Source organism: Eretmochelys imbricata, chromosome 5, assembly GCF_965152235.1.
Source record: "Eretmochelys imbricata isolate rEreImb1 chromosome 5, rEreImb1.hap1, whole genome shotgun sequence".
NCBI lineage: Eukaryota > Metazoa > Chordata > Testudines > Cheloniidae > Eretmochelys > Eretmochelys imbricata.
The window spans coordinates 49,861,701-49,879,081 of NC_135576.1; the positions used below are offsets into that span (position 1 = coordinate 49,861,701).

At 44.5% G+C, this 17,381-nt stretch overlaps 1 protein-coding gene across 4 annotated transcripts in view; it reads right to left on the minus strand.

Annotated features, from left to right (window-relative positions):
- Positions 1–11,273, minus strand: part of TNPO1 (transportin 1) — a 129,810-nt gene extending 118,537 nt beyond the window's left edge. For 3 of the 4 annotated variants that reach the window (XR_013346143.1, XM_077817081.1, XM_077817083.1), the window contains exons 1-3: positions 11,200–11,273; positions 10,850–10,963; positions 2,210–2,285 (exon numbers count right to left, since the gene is read on the minus strand). Coding sequence is in view for 3 of the 4 variants with exons in the window: in XM_077817081.1 (XP_077673207.1) it covers positions 2,210–2,285; positions 10,850–10,954 (181 nt within the window). In the remaining variant the exon portion in view is untranslated. Of the gene's footprint in view, positions 1–2,209; positions 2,286–8,132; positions 8,195–10,849; positions 10,964–11,199 lie in introns of those variants that run through there. The other variant, XM_077817082.1, reaches the window with a different exon arrangement.
- Positions 11,274–17,381: the final 6,108 nt, after the last annotated feature.

Here is a 17,381-nt window from a genome sequence, read left to right on the forward strand (position 1 = left end):
CAGGAGCCACCAGCACTGGCTAGGCTGAAGATGCCAGTGTTGAGGCCAGAGCTTCCTGGGCCAGGAGCGCTGACTATGAGGCTGAAGGTTCAGCCTCAGGACAAAGAGAGCATTGACTTTGTAACAAGATTCTACCCCTGCTGATGCAGAGCAAAAGGCATTTTTTGAAGTACTATGGGCTTCTGCGCAACCTCAGGGCCTATGTGATATAAAACACCAATTCAGCCCCTTCCCAAGAACAGCTCTTTCAGTACTTTCTTGGCTCCACCCAATTCAGGGTTGAATTCCTCCTCACTCTCTACCACTGGTGGGGCTGGCCCTTTATATTTGGCAGCAGCTCTGAAGTGGTCATTTTGCAACTAGCAGTGTTTCCTGCTCTTCTTCCCCACAAAGCTGTAATTACCTATAAGCAATAAGAAAAAAAAAATGGTGGACAACCTGATTGATATTTTAACAGCCAGGAATGATTATGCTGAATCATCAAGAATATACAAATACCCAGAATCAATCCCTTCTAAATTTCAACCACAAGACAATGGGGAGGGGGGGGGAAAAACAGGAAGTTTAGATATAAAGCTGCATGTAGAAAGGGGCTTCAACAGAACCAAGTGTGGTGTGGTTGGTTCTCTTGTCATCTCTTCCATTTGTCTTGTGCAAAGCTATAGACTTCAAGCATGTATTTTCAAGGAGCTGATGCAGAGATCTCAACTTTGCTGTTCATAGCACAAAGCACTTCAGCTTTGAAATAATCATGCTGGGCTTACTGGGGAGCAGGGTCTGGGGCATCTGGGTCTGTGCATGGATGGTGCTGGCAGTCCATCCCAACATTCCAGTGATCTTGGCTGGCTCAGGCTTTAGTTTTCAGTTTATCCTTCAAAGCCCTATGGACAAGCTTGGGCTGGACTTCAAGAAGTTTCTCTGGAGTGCCGGAAAGAGGAACTGGAGCCACTCCCTATATTGCTAGTGCTCAGAGTGACATATGAAGACATAGCTGACACCCCCACACATCACAGTAGACTCCTTCCTTCATTCTTGACATACACCCTCCCTCCCCACCCAACCAAAATACAAAAAAGCACAAGCTAAGAAGATTGTTACTTTTTTTGTATAACCTTGATTTGAACGAAGCATCAAGCAAGTGCTGGGCTGAGTACAAAGCACTCCTGATGCATCAAGAAATATGCATTTTAAAAAACACAAATTGTTGAAGCACACCGAGTCAGGTGCCAGTACACTGAGAAGAGCCAGAGAAAACTTCAGGGGAAGAGCTCCAAGGGAGAACGGCTGAAACTCCAAGAAAAATAAAAGCAAGAACATGCCAACATGGTATAAGAGAGCTGAAACACATGCCACAGTAGGCAAAACACACCCTGCCAAGGTAGTTACTGGAGCAGGCCCTCAAAACACTTGCAGTAAAGGCTTCACAAATTAGGCAACTGGACTGGCAATTAAGACTGACTGGAAAGGACACTAAATAATAAAAAGAATGCACTGAGACAATATGAAATATTGATGCAATGCAAAAAGAGTTAATGATGAGCTTCTTCACCACCATTACCAAGAAAGAATTGAATGGTAAATTTGGAGATCAGTATTTAAACCCAGCAGATGACCTGGTTCACACTTACTGTCCATAAGAGTAAACAATCTTTAATAAATAATGGAGTTGTAACAGTCTTCCACTAAGGAGCCAAGACCCAAGAGCAAGTATTCTGCTAGATGGGGTCTTCAGAGAAACCTTTAATACCTCTTCTCTAACACCACAAACTCTCTCTCCATCAGAAACTACTAAATATGCCAAATCGTGTAATAACCTTCCTTGTTGGAAGACAGATGGTTCAGAGGTCACAAATCCAAATGAATTTCTAACAGGATTAGACCAAGTAGTTTGTTCATGCTATTAAAACCATTACACAATCTCATTTTACTCTGATGAAGCACTGATGCTAACATCCAGAAAAAAAAACAAACAAAGGAAAGCTAGGACGCAACCCAGTCTAAAGCCTTGATCCTACCACTGGCAATATGCAGGCAGCCCCCTGAGCCCATCCAGATCCCTAATAGTCATTAAAGCTCCACACAAGTGTCTGTGGAGCAGGTGGCAGAATCAGCACCTAAAATCTATCCTTCAGTCCTAAAAAATCTAGACAAATGAATTAAAGTCATTACACAATGCCTAGAATAAGATAACAAAAACCCAGCAGCTTACCTTCAGACTTTAATTTCGTAAGAACAAATATCAGGTAGTTGTTAAAATCTGGATACTGATTCAGTTGTTCCAGTTTCTAAAAAGTAAGGTTGTTAAGGAAAATGTATACGTTTCAAAGATTACACTAAAGTTGAGTGATTAGACAGACATGTAATTGTTAATACTTCCAAATAGCACTATACTTCCACAGTGACAGACTTTTAAAACACAAATGATGTTCTTGTACATAAGTCTCTTTTCCATTCCACTAGTATCTCAGGAGCATATTAAACAGCAACTATTAAAGTTAGACATTTTTAAGTCAGTAGGTCCACATAACTTGCATCCAAGAGTTTTAAAAGAGCTGGCTGAGGAGACCTAGACTAGTAATGTTGATTTCAAAGCATTTCAGAAGACTGGGCTAACACTGTGCCACTATTTTAAAAAGATAAACAGGGTAACCTAGGAAATTATAAGCCTGATAATGAAGGGGCTGATATCAGACTTGATTAATAAAGAATTAAAGGAGGATAATATAATTTATGCCAATCAACATCAGTTTATGGAAGACAGATGCTGTCAAACGAACTTCATCTCTTTTTTTAATGAGATAAATTTGGTTTGTAAAGGTAATAGTGTTGATGTAATAGACTTCTGGAAGGCATTTGACTTAGTCCCACATGACAGTCCTGATTAAAAACTAGAAAGATAAAATTAATACGGCACACTTTAAATGGATTAAAAGATGGCTTACTGATGGGTCTCAAAATGTAACTAAATGGGGAATCTTGGAGTGGGTGTGTTTCTAGTGAGGTCCCACAGTAATCTGTTCTTCAGCTAAATTATTTAACATTTTTATTTATTACCTAGAAGAAAAACACAAACAAAAATTGGGGGAATGGTAAATAATCAAGAGGACAGGTCACTGATTCAGAGTAATCTAGATCACTTGGTAAACTGGGCACAAGAGAATAGAACATGTTTTAATATGTCTAAATATAAATTATATCTCTAGAAACAAATAATGTAGGCCATACTTATAGGATGAAGGACTCTATCCTGGGAAGCAGTGACTCTGGAAAGGATTTGGGGGACATGGTGGATAAACAGCTCAACATGAGATCCCAATGCGATTCTGTAGCCAAAAAGGGCTAAGGAGATCCCGGAATGCATGAACAGGAGAATTTCAAGTAGGAGTAGAGAAGTTATTTTGCCTCTCTATTTGCACTGGTGCAACGGCTGCTGGAATACTGTGTCCAATTCTGGTGTCCACAATGCAAGAAGGCTGTAGATAAATTGGAGAGGGTTCAGAGAAGAGTCACTAGAGTGATTAAAGCATTAGAAAACATGCCTTACAGTAAGAGACTCAAAGAGCTCAATCTATTTAGTTTAACGAAGAGAAGCTTATGGGGTGACGATCACAGTCTTATAAATACATATATAGGGAGAAAAATATTTAATAATGGGCTCTTCAATCTAGCAGAAAAAGGTATAGCATGATCTAATGTCTGGAAGCTGAAGCTAGACAAATTCAGACTAAAAAGGCAGCATAATGGTTTTTTTTTTTTTTAAATGCGAGTAATTAACCATTGGAACAACTTACCACAGGTTGCAACAGAGTCTCTTATCACTGAATTTCTAAATCAAGGTTGGATATTTTTCTAAAAGATACTGTTTAGGAATTATTTTGGGGAAGTTCTACACAGGAGGTCACACAGGATGATCACAAAGATTCCTTCTGGCCTTGGAATCTATGAAATATGTAGCACAGCTTGTAATGTAGAGAGTAAAAAAATCTGAAGTCAGTTTCCAGCAATTTTAATACTGAAGTACAACATTTAATTAACTTCTAAGCATCCACGTAGAGTCCTTTGTATTATTCATAGTTAAGTATTTAAAGTATGAACAGCATCAACTTTAAGCCAGACATTGAACCGCTATTCAGCAAGACATTAAAGCATGTCTAACAGGTTTCATTTTTACTGCAAATAATATTGTATTTCACCATTAAAACTACTGAACCTGACTTAGTATGGTCTCCGAGGCATAAAAGTGTGATCTTTAAGACTTCAACAAGACTACTCTCTTGCTTAATTCTAGGCACATGCTTAAGCAGCTTGCCAAACTGCAGCTTAATTGAGCACTAAGAGTCGAGAATTTTTTTAAATCATGAATGGCTGATACATTGTAGCATAAAGGTTTTTGGTTTTGTTTTTTTTTAGGGGGGGAAGGAGTGGGTTTACTTAAAACGGTAAATATTTAATACAAGATAATCCTTACATATAATGCCCATTTCCTAGAATACAAACTATATATCATAAGGATTATCTTGTATTAAATATTTACTATATACAATATATATAAATAAAAAAATATAAAACTCCTGGGGAAAATCTGCACCACTGCGATGCAGAAAAATACCTCCTCCCCCACAGATTCCCTTCACTTCCTTACAGAAAATAGTTTCTGTGGGGGAAGCAAAGAGAAGATGCACCAGTGCTCACTCACTCATCCCTCCGCTCAGCCATGCATCTGGAAACCCCTCCGTCTCAGGAACTTTCTGCATCCAGAACCCCCACCCCACTGAGCCCCAACCAGCTGCACCCTGACCTCTCCACCCTACTAAGCCCCACTCCCCCAGCCTCTCCCCCACCCCTTTAACCACACTTCACCTGGACTCCAGTGCAGAAACCCATTCCCCCTGAACCCAGAGCTGTGCACCAAGTCCCTGTGCATCCAGATTCTCTCCCGACCCACCCACCCATCTTCCCGCACCCAACTTGTGCCACACGGAACACTGATACTCTTGAGGGAAATCTTTGCCAAAAAAATTAAAAGTTTTAAAATTCTGCGTATTTTATTTGTCAAAACACAAACAACATAATCACACCATTTTCAAGTGTTCTGGTAATTTATTTCAAAATACTTATCAGCAAATAATTGAAAATATAGTGTGATATTGTGTAATTTTTACAAAGAATATGCAGAATTTTGCAGAATTTTAAAATATTGTGCACAGAATTTTTAATTTTTTGGTGCAGACACACACACACTACCAAAAATGCCACCTCTTTAAGGTATCATGGAGGAACTATAAACAGTATTACGGTGTTCACTAATTCTACTGTACTACAACAGGCCTACAGTTTTTCTATGATTTGTCATTTCCAGCTATTCAAAATTTGCAAGTATTTCACTGCTGCTTGCCTAGCAACAGTGATTTGGCATGTTGCTAAATCCTTTTATTTCCATGCCCTGGTTAACTCGCCAATAGTACTTAAATATCTGAAGCTACAAGTGTGCAACACCACCATGCTGTTAACTCCTGTATTTAAATTATATATTAAAAAAACAAACAATTACGCAACAAAATTTCTAAATGATCAAGATTAGCTGCTTAACAGGCAACTGTTACCTAACGTTGTCATATTCAGAAACAGAATAACTAGAGTTTCAAATAAGAAATTACCAAAAATATCCATAGTTTGTATCAGGTAATGACTCCGTTCAAAAATAAAAGCTTTATATATTGGGCTACTAAAGCCCTTCTCTCTCCTTTGCTGTGAAAGAGAGTATGAACTATGGTGGAAAAGCCTCTTTGGTTAAAAAAAAAAAAAAAAAACAGGGTTGGAATAACAGAATCAATATGGCATGTTCTACACATCTTTGGAAGACGGTGAACCCTCCCCAAGAGCCAAATAATTGTAGTCAAGACTAGCATGACTTAGGCTTTGTCTACAATGGCACTTTCATTGTTAACACTTTTGTTGCTCAGGGGTGTGAAAAAACACATACACCCCTGAGCGACAAGTTTTAACAATGACAAGCACCAATGTGAACAGCACTTCATTGCCGGCAACTGTGCCGGCCACAAAGCTCCCGCCCCTCCTTGGAGGTGGAGCTCTCTCCCAGCAATAAAGAGCAGCTACACAGCACACCTTACAATGCAGTGCAAGCACAGACTAAGAAGTATGTTGGGATGCAGACATTTTGAGACATTCCCCTTTTAAACCTACAGAAAAAACACACCACAAAAATCAACTGGAGTCAAAGCTTGCTATTACCTCTGCATCGTTTCCCCTGCAAAAAAGGAAAAAGTATAGAGCAAGCACAGCAGGAAGGAGAACCAGAAGAGGTGTTCTAAGTGGAAACCCCACAACAACACTGAAGCTACTGGCCTAGGATCCACAGGATTTGCCAGCTTTAACAGCTTATTCCTCATTCACTCTTTGAGACTGTTGCTAACTTCACATAGCAGGAAGTCACCAGACAAACCCTGAAAAGTCACTAGATGTAACTGTTTAAGCACTCAAAAGGAGTCAAAATGTCACTGAACAAAATTTCCAGAGAATTTTATATACATATACATACACACACAGGCGAGTAGAGTCACAAAATCATTCACAAGCACCTCAATAGTGTTAATAAAATACATTCCATGCTCTCTTCTTACTACATTCTGTTGCACACCAGAAGCAACTACACCAGTACACTGTCATCATCATGAGGGCACCCACTGCTCATTAGGAAGGAAACTGCAGCCCCCTGCTCATTGGGAAGGATGCTCTGTACAGGGCAGCCAGGTTGGCTGGGGTTGGTTAATTTCAGCTGAGCCTCCCTTTCTTGCCAGCCTGGATTTGAGCCAACAGGTTAGTGAAAGGGAGGGCCCAGAGCCAGCGATAAGAGGGCATTCGCCTGACCTCAGCTCAGAACTGCAGGGAGCCAAGAAAGTAGTTTTAAAAACAAAAATCAGATAGCAGGGCCTCTTCCCCCCACTTCCAGGGTTTAATTTCTGAGAACAGTAGGGCAGCTAACCCCAAGCCAAGCCAGAGGAAGGTGTAAAGGGGAAGCAAAATCAAGCTACCTCCACCTCTGATCCTGTAGTGAGGGTTTCATCCCTGGAGGAAAGGTGACCACTCCCCTGCCCTATTGGGGCACACGGTCCTGTCTCATCCCACCCCATCTTCCATCCATGCAGCTCTCCTCGCTGGCTAACCTGCCTCCCCTGCCCAGCCCACTTCATTAGCCATCTTTCCCTGCATCACAGGGTGTGCTACCTACTACGGAGCAGCAAGAACCAACACATTTGGGTAAAAACAAGCCCTGGCTATTATGCTGCTCTCTCCAAAGTGCACCTGGCTTCAGCAAAGTATTTAATTAGCCTCCACAAACTTCTTTTCCTCCGCTGCAGATTATAGTGATCTCAGCGCATGAAGCCCTGGAATGTGATTCCTTCTGAGGACATGCTCAATTGGGACATAATGTCATTGACTTGGTGTACAACAGAATGTAGTAAGAGGAGCATGGAATGGATTTTATTAACACTACTGAGCTGCTTGTGAATGATTTTGTGACTACACATATTGGTGACTTCTTTCTCTGAATATCACCGTAATTGGCAGTGAAAGTAGCTAGATTTGTCACTGGTCACTTTGACACTTATTTTCTCACTAGGGAAACCAAAAAGTCACTAAACCTAGTGACAAAGTAGCTAAGTTGGCAACACTGTCAGATTCTTGGGTCCTCCCACTCCTTTCAAGTTTTATTGCAGGGTATATAATATGACCCTGCATCAAATAAGCCTTTCAAGCCTACTACTACCTTCATATTAAAAGAAATTTTAACATTTAATATGACCTGTGTTTAATTACATGTGTTTGAATGCCCAACACAAGAACAACAAGGGTAATCAGCCCATATTAATAAGAAAACAAAAATCAATTTAAAGTGCCTTAAGTTTGTAGCAGCTGGTTCATGCGCCACTGGAACACTTTATTAAGCACCATGGTGCGATAGGACAGCAATCTCAGCGACTTGCTGAAGCAGGCCCATAAATGTTATCGAGTGGCATTTTTATTATATAGCACTGTTCCGCAAGTTATATTAAAAGAGGTTTTTACAAAATTGCATCATATAATAAAAACTGTAAAAAGCCACCACTTACTAGGGCCAACACCAGCAGAGTACATCTTTAATGTATGGCATATGCTGGAGTGTCACAGCACACCAGACAGCTATTAATTCCATTTTAAGCAAACTGAATGAAAAGAAATGAAACCTAAATGGAAAAAAAAAATTAAAATAAGTTATACATTAGATATTTCCTTTCCCTTCCTATTGGGAGCATTCAGCATATGAAAGCTCCCTTTGATTAAATATCCTTCATCAAACATTTAAAATGACAAAAAGTTAAAAATATGGGATGCAGTCATCTTAAGACTGCATTAATATCTTTGGTAGTTAAAATTACAATTTACTTATCACTATTTATGCTATTTGCTTAGCATTTCTCACCTTGATGAAATTACACAAGCTACTTTCACTTTTGTTTAGTCAGCTTCTAATCATTTCAATTTTCAAGACACCACTCACCAACACAACTGTTTAAGATCACTGCAAAAGAAATTTAAGTTTATAGGTATATGCGATCAGACTTATTTGGGGAGGGTTATTGTTTTTTTACTAATTTAGGAGGGGGTTTTTTGTGTTGTTTTTTTTTTTTTTAACTAATTTAGAAATTGAGACAAGTTGAACAAGATAGTATCCCTTTAATAATCTAAAAATACCTTATTTAATCAAGGAGACAACTTAAAAACCACCATTTAAAATTTATTGTTACAACTAACATGATTACTGTAACTGAAAGTTTTAAAAGTCTCTATTTTAAATTTGGGCATTTACTTTATACTCAGAATGCTATCAAATATGCTATGCTATTTATACTATCAAATGCACACTCAGTTTCCCATTTGTGTATAGATCTTTCACAGAGCAAAAGGCGAGAAATGAAACATCTTAAAATGGAAAAATGGTTATAAATAAGGCTACAATTTTTTCATGGAGGTCACAGAAGTCACTCTGACCTCAGCCCTGGTGGTGGGAGCTACAGGTTCCCTTGCCGCCCACAGCAGATAGAGGTGGAGGGACCCTGGAGCTCCCAGCCGCCACGGGCGGACCCCTGCAGCTGCCCAGCTGACACAGGCGGCAGGGGGACCCCTCCAGACAAGCTCCCCATTTTGTCACAGATATTTTTAGTAAAAGTTATCAACAGGTCACGGGCTTCTGTGAATTTTTCTTTATTGCCCATGACTTTTACTAAAAATATCCATGACAAAAATCTTAGCCTTATTTATAAAAATCACAGGAGCTCACAAAGGAGCACAGCACCTGAAATAAACTACATTTAATTTATAAATAAAATTAGAAGTACTCTTAATTTGACCAAAAAGCCTTAAAGTAACCAGTTTTTTTGGAGTGGGGAGAAAGAATGCGGAGAGTGGGCGTTAAATCTAATACCTTGAAAGTATCAAGAATGTCACGTATGTCTACCTGTTTTTTTCTGAAAGACTTCCTACATATCTCAGTATTTTGTATCTTCATGAAAGAAGAAGGGGATGATGAATCTTAACAAAGACATTTTCCTGCCCAAGGTTTAGCTGGTCTGAATAATCACTCCACTTCTACAGTCATTGGAAACTTTCAGAGTGCACAAAATCAGAACTGCTAATATAAAAACAGAAGCAATGCAAAAAGTACTTGGTTGGGTTTTTTTGTGTTTTTGTCTTTTTAAAGTATCAAAGAAACAAACAAAAAAATCAATTTTCCCTTGGCAGGTGACCTTCTCTGGTTTACCATATAACAATTAACTCTTTCAAAAGCCTTCCTTGCAAACAAAGTACTGTTTTCACAATGTGGAAAACCTGAACTTTCATCCATAGATTGAAGAGGCCAATAAAAATATGCTTGCCAGTGACTACCGCCACCAGATTATGCTTGTTCCATTATCTATGAAAGCACTAGGACATGAAAAAAGGCCCCACTCCCCCAGATCCACCAGGCATACACAAAAGATGGGGGCACTCTGACAGAGGTGCTGGTACCACATGCCCTGCTAAATGAGCCTCCTCCCTTCTTCCATGGCTGACTCCCGAGAAAAGAGCGAACTAGAGACATCACAGAGTTTAGCCCCGCCAGGCAGGGCTGGGGGTGGAGCAGCATTTCTCAACTAGAAACCCTGTGTCAAGCCTGCCCCCAGCCCTGTTGGCGGGATCCACCCACACCCTCTATGGAAAGAGGCCTGTGCACGGCCGTAGGGAGCCCTTCAGGAAGGCGAGCTCCGTGCTGCTGCAGCTGGGGGCTGGCAGAGGCCCAGCGTGGGATAACCCGGGAAAGTGGGAGACACCCAGAGCGGCATGGCCCGGCCAAGGCTTTAAAAAGAAAAGCTCCACTTAGCTCCCGGCTTGCAACAGGTGCTCGGGCCGGGGGCCAGAAGGGGGAGGCGAGTAACATTACCGCCCACGGGTTCCCTCGGCGGTTCAAACCCCGCGCCACTGCCGCCTACCTCAGCGCAGTGGGGGGTTGGGCCAACAGCGCCCCCCAGCTTGCTGGCGGCTCCCTCCTCATCGAGTGCGGCCTGAAACCCGGAGAAACTACCGCTCCCTCTCCCCTTCCCCGGGAGCTTCGCCGCGCCCCTCACACCCCGGCTCCCCAAACCCGGGAAGCCCCTGTCCGTCCTTCCCCCGCGGGACCGAAGAAGAAGCGGAGCCGGAACCCGTGGAAAGCGCGAACTGCGCCTGAGTGGCTCGGCCTCCGCGCGGCAGGCAGCGACCCCGGCCCCGGCTCCGCAGTAGGCCCCGGGGACCCGGACCGGGCCAAGGATACTTGTTGCACAGCTCTCTGCGTGGTGGTGTCCGGGGACTGCGACTCCTTGAGCAGCTGCAGGATCTGCTGGAGCCCCTGCTCGTCGGGTTTCCACTCATACTCCATCTTGGGTCGCTGCAAAACAGACAACAGGCGGCCGCGGTTACTAGCGCTACAGGCCTGAGCGCAGGGTAGGCTGCGCCCGGAGCGCGGCCCGTTCTCGCCCCAGCGCGCGCGCGCACACACCGAACGGCGGACCCGCGCGCGCGCTGCTGCGGCCGCCGCCGCCGCCGCCGCCGCCTCCTCCTCCTCCTCCTCCCCCCGCCGCCGCCCCGATAGAGCTGCAGCTGGCCCAGGCGAGCGGCACGGACCTGCTCCTAGCCCCGGCCACTGCCGCCTGCCTTGCGTGCGCTGAGCGGACTGAGTCACTCACGCCGAATTTGCAGGCTGGCCCTAAAAGTGACGCGTCCCCCTGGGTCTTAGCGTCCGCCCGTCCACCCAGCCGCCTCAGCCTTTCTGCCTGCGCCGGCGGCAGCAGTCACCGCAGCCTCTAGCCTCAAGTTCGGGGTGCGTCTCTCTCTCTCAGCCGGAGGGAGTCAATAAAACACTTGATTTAAACTCCATGATCTATCAGGCAGCGTTGTTGGATCATATTAAAGATGTTCTGTATTAAAATCACAAATGAGTTTGATTCCCCATAGTTTAAATTCCAGGGTATTACTAAATAAGAGGTCTCTTGGTTTTTGGTACTGTTTCTCTCCCTCTCTGTATGAAACTTGCAAGCTGCTAATTGTGTTAGTACATCCTAAGACAGAATCTGTTCTCAAAGCAATTCTTTGTAACAACAACTACTCACACAGAGAGAGACTCAAAGCAATACTCTGTAACAACAGAAACAGCACCCAGAGACTCCCCACCCTTTTGTTGTATTCATCTCGCTTTGTTAACAATTGTGATTAAAATAGAGACAGAGGATGTATGTGGATGGATGCTTGGTGTGGATAATAACTGAATGATCAGGGAGGTGCCAGCCTAAGAATCCAGTGTCCATCATCCAAAGAAGGCGTCAAGTGGAAATAACCAGAGGACCCCCGGAGGGCAGACTGGAATCCACCCAACAGCCTCAAGGATGGGAGAACCAAAGAACAAGATAACATCTGGCAGCACAGAGCCATCAAGAATCTGCCATCTGCTGACTGATTCAGCAACAGCATGATGAAGCAATTCCCATAGACTGGCATAGGAAGAAATTCCTATCAAAATGGACTCTAGAAAGTGAGAACTTTGGGGTCTGATTCTGCAAACCAACTTCAATGAGCATCTGACAAGGCCACCTGGCCAGTGGCTTGGCATGAACAACTCTAAGGCTGGTGACTAAGATAACAACCTTGCAGAACACGTGTGTGTGTGTGTATAAATATGAAATTGAATGGAATGTTATAGCTATAATTAACTGCTTACTATGATTCTTTCTGGATTCACGATAAATGTGGCATTTTGCCTTTTCCCATTTAATAAGATCCTGCTAGTTTTTATTTTACTGGTATAACAGCGTTAATGGATGCACCTCAGCGCAATGTCCAGCAGCAGGGGCATGGCCTAACTCATGTCACACACTCAGCGACCTGTGAAGGCAGCACCCCTTTCTCCTCCAGAGAGTGACTGTCATGCAGCGCTTTCCCTAAACGCCTCAGCATCACCCCCATACACATTCCACCCCATAGAGCCAAGAGGGTGATAGCAACACTTCCAATCCCTACCACCCCAAAAACCTGAGAGAGCAACAGAAGCAATTGCTTCAGAGACCTGAAAACACTGCAGTTATGCAGGAGTGTATATTCTGAACAGCGGCAGCAGGGACTAAGGCCCCATCCATTTAGGTGTGAAGTCACTTAAGCAAGCCAATGGGAGATGCAGAGGGGGGATTCTAACTACCCCCACCCCGAGATAGGTGTATATTGCTGCTCAGTGATCCACAAATGGGACTCCCTCTCTTGGAGCCAGATGGCTTAGGCACCTAAGGCCTTTCATGTAATAAGTTAGGCATCCCACACCACCCAAAGAGCCAAAGGAGGAACAGGTGATAATGGCATCCACCTTACAACTTTTAGCCCATTGATTAGAGCACTAATCTGGGATGTGGAAGACTCAGGTTCAGTTCCTCCCTCCGACAACGGGGAGGGGGAAGAGGATTTGAACAGGGCAAGGTCTAACTCTAACCACTGAGCTATGGGATATTCTGATGGGGAAAGGGTTCCCTCCATCTCTCCTGTTGAAGTTGTTCTACAGTTACTAGATAATGAAAGAGTGATTGGAGCAGATGAATTGGCTCCTAGGTCTTCCTCCTCCCAAATAGATGCTTTAACCACTGGACCGTAGAACCGTTCTTGCTCTCTGGCCCAATGACTTCCATTATTGATGCAATCTTCAATTTTAGCAGCCTTTCACAGGCAAACAAATTATTCCTCTCCCCCCACCAGAAACTCCTCTTCTAATTTTATTTCTGCAAAACTGAGCCATAATAAGATATTTTAGTGTACTACATCAGTGAAATGGGAATCCTTTAGTTCAGTTCTAGTCAGCTAAACTTTTCCCCCGAGAGCACAGGGACACTTATTTGTAATATATATTTTAGTAATGAGGTGTCAAACACCTAGTCCACAGGCAAGATCTAGCCCACTTTATGTATTTATGTAGCCCATTCAAATTCTGAAGGCTCATAGGCTATGTCTACACTAGCACTTTTGTCAGTATAACTTATGTCGCTCAGGGGTATGAAAAAAACACATGCTGAATGACGTAAGTTACACCGACAGAAGCACCAGTGTAGAAAGCACTATGTTGGCTGAAGACACTCTTGATGGGGGCAGTTTAATTATGTCAATGGGAGAGCTCTCTCCTGTCAGTATAGAGCGGCTATATGGGAGATCTTACAGCAGCACAGCTGTAAGCTCTCCAGCATAAACAGGACATAGGGCACTGGTTCTCAACCTGCAGCACAATCAGCACAAAGCTGCAGCCCATGTGACATCCTCAGGGCCATAGAGGTAGTATTGGATGCGGCCCACATAACGCACTGTGGGCCATATATGCAGTCCATAATGGTATATAGGTTGAGAACCACTGGCCTATGGGCGTGTCTTCACTACTGGGGAGATCAATGTTGCTGCAATCGATGCAGCGGGTGTCGATTTAGCGGGTCTAGTGAAGACCCACTACATTGACAGCAGAACACTCTTCAATCGACTCCAGTACTCCAGCTCCCCGAGAAGAGTAAGGTAAGTCGACCAGAGAACGTCTCCCGTCAATGCAGCACAGTGAAGATACCAGGGTAAGTCGACCTAAGCTACATAACTTAAGTACAGGTTTCAGAGTAACAGCCGTGTTAGTCTGTATTCACAAAAAGAAAAGGAGTACTTGTGGCACCTTAGAGACTAACCAATTTATTTGAGCATATGCATCCGATGAAGTGAGCTGTAGCTCACGAAAGCTTATGCTCAAATAAATTGGTTAGTCTCTAAGGTGCCACAAGTACTCCTTTTCTTATAACTTAAGTAGCATAACTTACGTCTACTTAACCCAGTAGTGAAGACAAGCCCTAAGTGTATGTCTACTCTACAGGGACTATATTGACATAGCTGCAGTGCTGTAGCTATGCCAGCATAACCCCGTAAAACAGACACAGCCTACACTGCTAAAAGGGGATTTTCCATTGTTGTAGCAATACCATTTCCCCAAGCAATAGTAGCAAGACCAACAGAAGCATTATTCCACTGACATAGCTGCATCTATACTGGCGTTAGATCAACAGTTATGTCAGCCAAGGTGGTAGAGTTTTCACATCACTGACTGATGTAGCTATGTTGACCTAAATTTTAAGTGTAGGTCAAGTATAAGCTTTCATTAAAAAAAAAAAGTTTGATGCCTTAATTACTCCTGGGGGAATTCTGTGCCACTATGTTAATGAAGAATTCATGTCCCCCACAGATTTCTTTGCTTCCTTGCACAAAAATGACTTTCTGATGAAGAAGCAAAGGGAGGCAAGAGCAGTCATGCACCCCTCTGCAGCAATGCGGGCACCTTGTTTTGGGAACCCAGAGCAGCCAGTGGAGAGGTAAATCACTGCAGTGCTGGGGACACCCCAGCCGGTGGCTCCTACCCTGCGCCAGGCTCAGCTGCTAGTCCCAGCTGGGCAGTGGAGGATGGGACTCCCTCTTCCCCAGCAAGGTGAGGCTGGGGCTGGTCAGACCCATCCCCAAAAACCTTCCCGGCTGCAGGAAACTCTGTAAACCCCCTTCCACCACATCCTAATATCCCTGTCCGCCCAACCCCTGTGCATCTGAACCCCCCCATACCCAGAACTCCCCACCAAGCCTCACTCCCCCCGCATCCAGAACCCCTCCAAGCCCCCCGCACCTGCACCCCCAATCCTGCTGCCTCACCCCCAACATCCGACACCCCCCAGCACCAGATCCACCTGCTGAGCCTCAACCCCTGCACACAGAGCCCCCCACATTTGAACCAACACCCAGCCTAGCCTCACCCCCTGCACTGGGACCCTCCCCGCTGAGCCCCTCCCCTGCATTCAGACCCCTACCCTGCACCCAGACCACCCCCTACTGAGCCCCCCACATTCAAACCCCCATCATGACAAGCCCCACCCACCCCACACCTGGACCATCCCTATGAGCCCCCTGCAACCAGACCCCCACCCCACTAAACCCCAACCAGCTGCATTTGGCCCCCACCCCATCAAGTCCCACTCCTTCAGCACCCAGACCCCTCCGCTGAGCCCCATCCCCCCACACCCAGACCCCCCTTTCTGAGCCCCAACCACCTTCACCGGGACCCCCACCCTGACAAAGTCCTATTGCCCCTGCCCCTGGAACCCCCCCAACCACAGGCACCGACTTTCCAATGGCTCTACCCCAGGCCCCGCCCCCACTCCACCTCTTCTCCCCCAAGGCACCACCCATGCCCCACCTCTTCCCCCTTTCCCCTGAGAACACCCTGACCTCACTCCTCCCTCCCAGAGCCTCCTGCACACCCTGAAACAGATGACAGACGCAGGGAGGGAGGGGGAGGCACTGATCAGCAAGGCCCACCAGTAGGCGGGAGGTGCTGGGGGGAGCGGGGGGAGCTGATAGGGGGCTGCCCCGGAGCACCCATGGAGTTGGCGCCGATGCCCCCAATGAGCCCCTGTGCATCCAGATCCCCCCGCACATCTGGTCCGCCATTGAGCCACCCACACCCAGATTACCCCACCCAGAACCCTCTCACCCCAAACCAAGCCCCTCCATACTTGGATCCTTCTGGGCTGAGCCTGCCTGCTCATACCTAGTGCACCTGGTGCAGAGGAGCACGGCCTTGGGGGTGTTTCTGGGGCAGGCCCAGCCCTTGCGCTGTGTCAGGGTTGGGTGCAGCTTCATCACTGACTCTGTGTCCGGGGGAGCTGCAAGGTGATCTCCCACTTCCATACAGCCAGTGTCCTGTGCTTCCCACTGCCATGCTGGAACCTCCACATTTATTGACAATTAAAATTTACAGCATTTTAAAACATTTTGTTTGCAGAATATTTATTTATTTTTTTGGCACAGAATTCCCTCAGGAGTACTTAATGTCAGTCATCCAAAGGAGAACTGAGTGTAACTGATTCAGAATGGTCTTTCTGAGACAACAGGTAGCCTAACACAAAGGCAATGAGTGGTGTGAATGACCCCAACCCCTTTTAATGACATTGAAGTGTTAATTTTAAATCTTATCTATGAGATTTTACATCTTCATTAACTATTTCACAATTGATCATTGTATAATATGATGTGGTGAGAGTGAAAACCACAAGAGGGGCTGGGAATTAGGTCTTGGTGCACAGGAGGAATTACAGATGAACCGAGGAGAGAAACAGAGAAGAGGATTGAGATGGAAGAAAAACATAGGACAGAAATAACAATAGTCCTAGTAGTCCTAATAGTCATGTAATGTTTAAGAAAAGCTTTGTAAATGAGTTCCAATAGTTCGTGGATTAAGGACCCAATCTTATGGAGTTCCAGGGGCTTCTTTGTAGATTATTTAGGTTAATCTTTCTATCTGTCCAATGGGACTCAGTGCTCAGTCTAGAAGATACCATCAGAGATGCTTAGTTTTTCAGTTCTCAAACTGTGGATTTGTGTCTCCAGAGACAACATGCTTGTTAACAGCAAAAATGTTTTAAATAAATAATATATAGCGGTGAGAAATAACAGACCTAAACGCTATTGTCCCTCTGCAAATTTGTGTACACACAGTCCCTTACCTCTCTAAAAGTGCAAAGTTTCAAAAAGTTCAATGAATAGAAGATTGTTGGGGGCAGAATAGATCTGGACAAGGAGAAGAAGTATGGAGATAAATGTGAGAAGGGAAGGACAGGCAGTAGAAACAAAAGTGAAACTGCTTAAGCAGCACATTCCAGAAGTCCTGAGGTCTTTCTGAGTATAGCCTTCATTGATTTGAGATCTACCATACTATTCTCTCACTAGAAGGGAAAACCTATAATGGCAGCAGGCCATAAATGAGA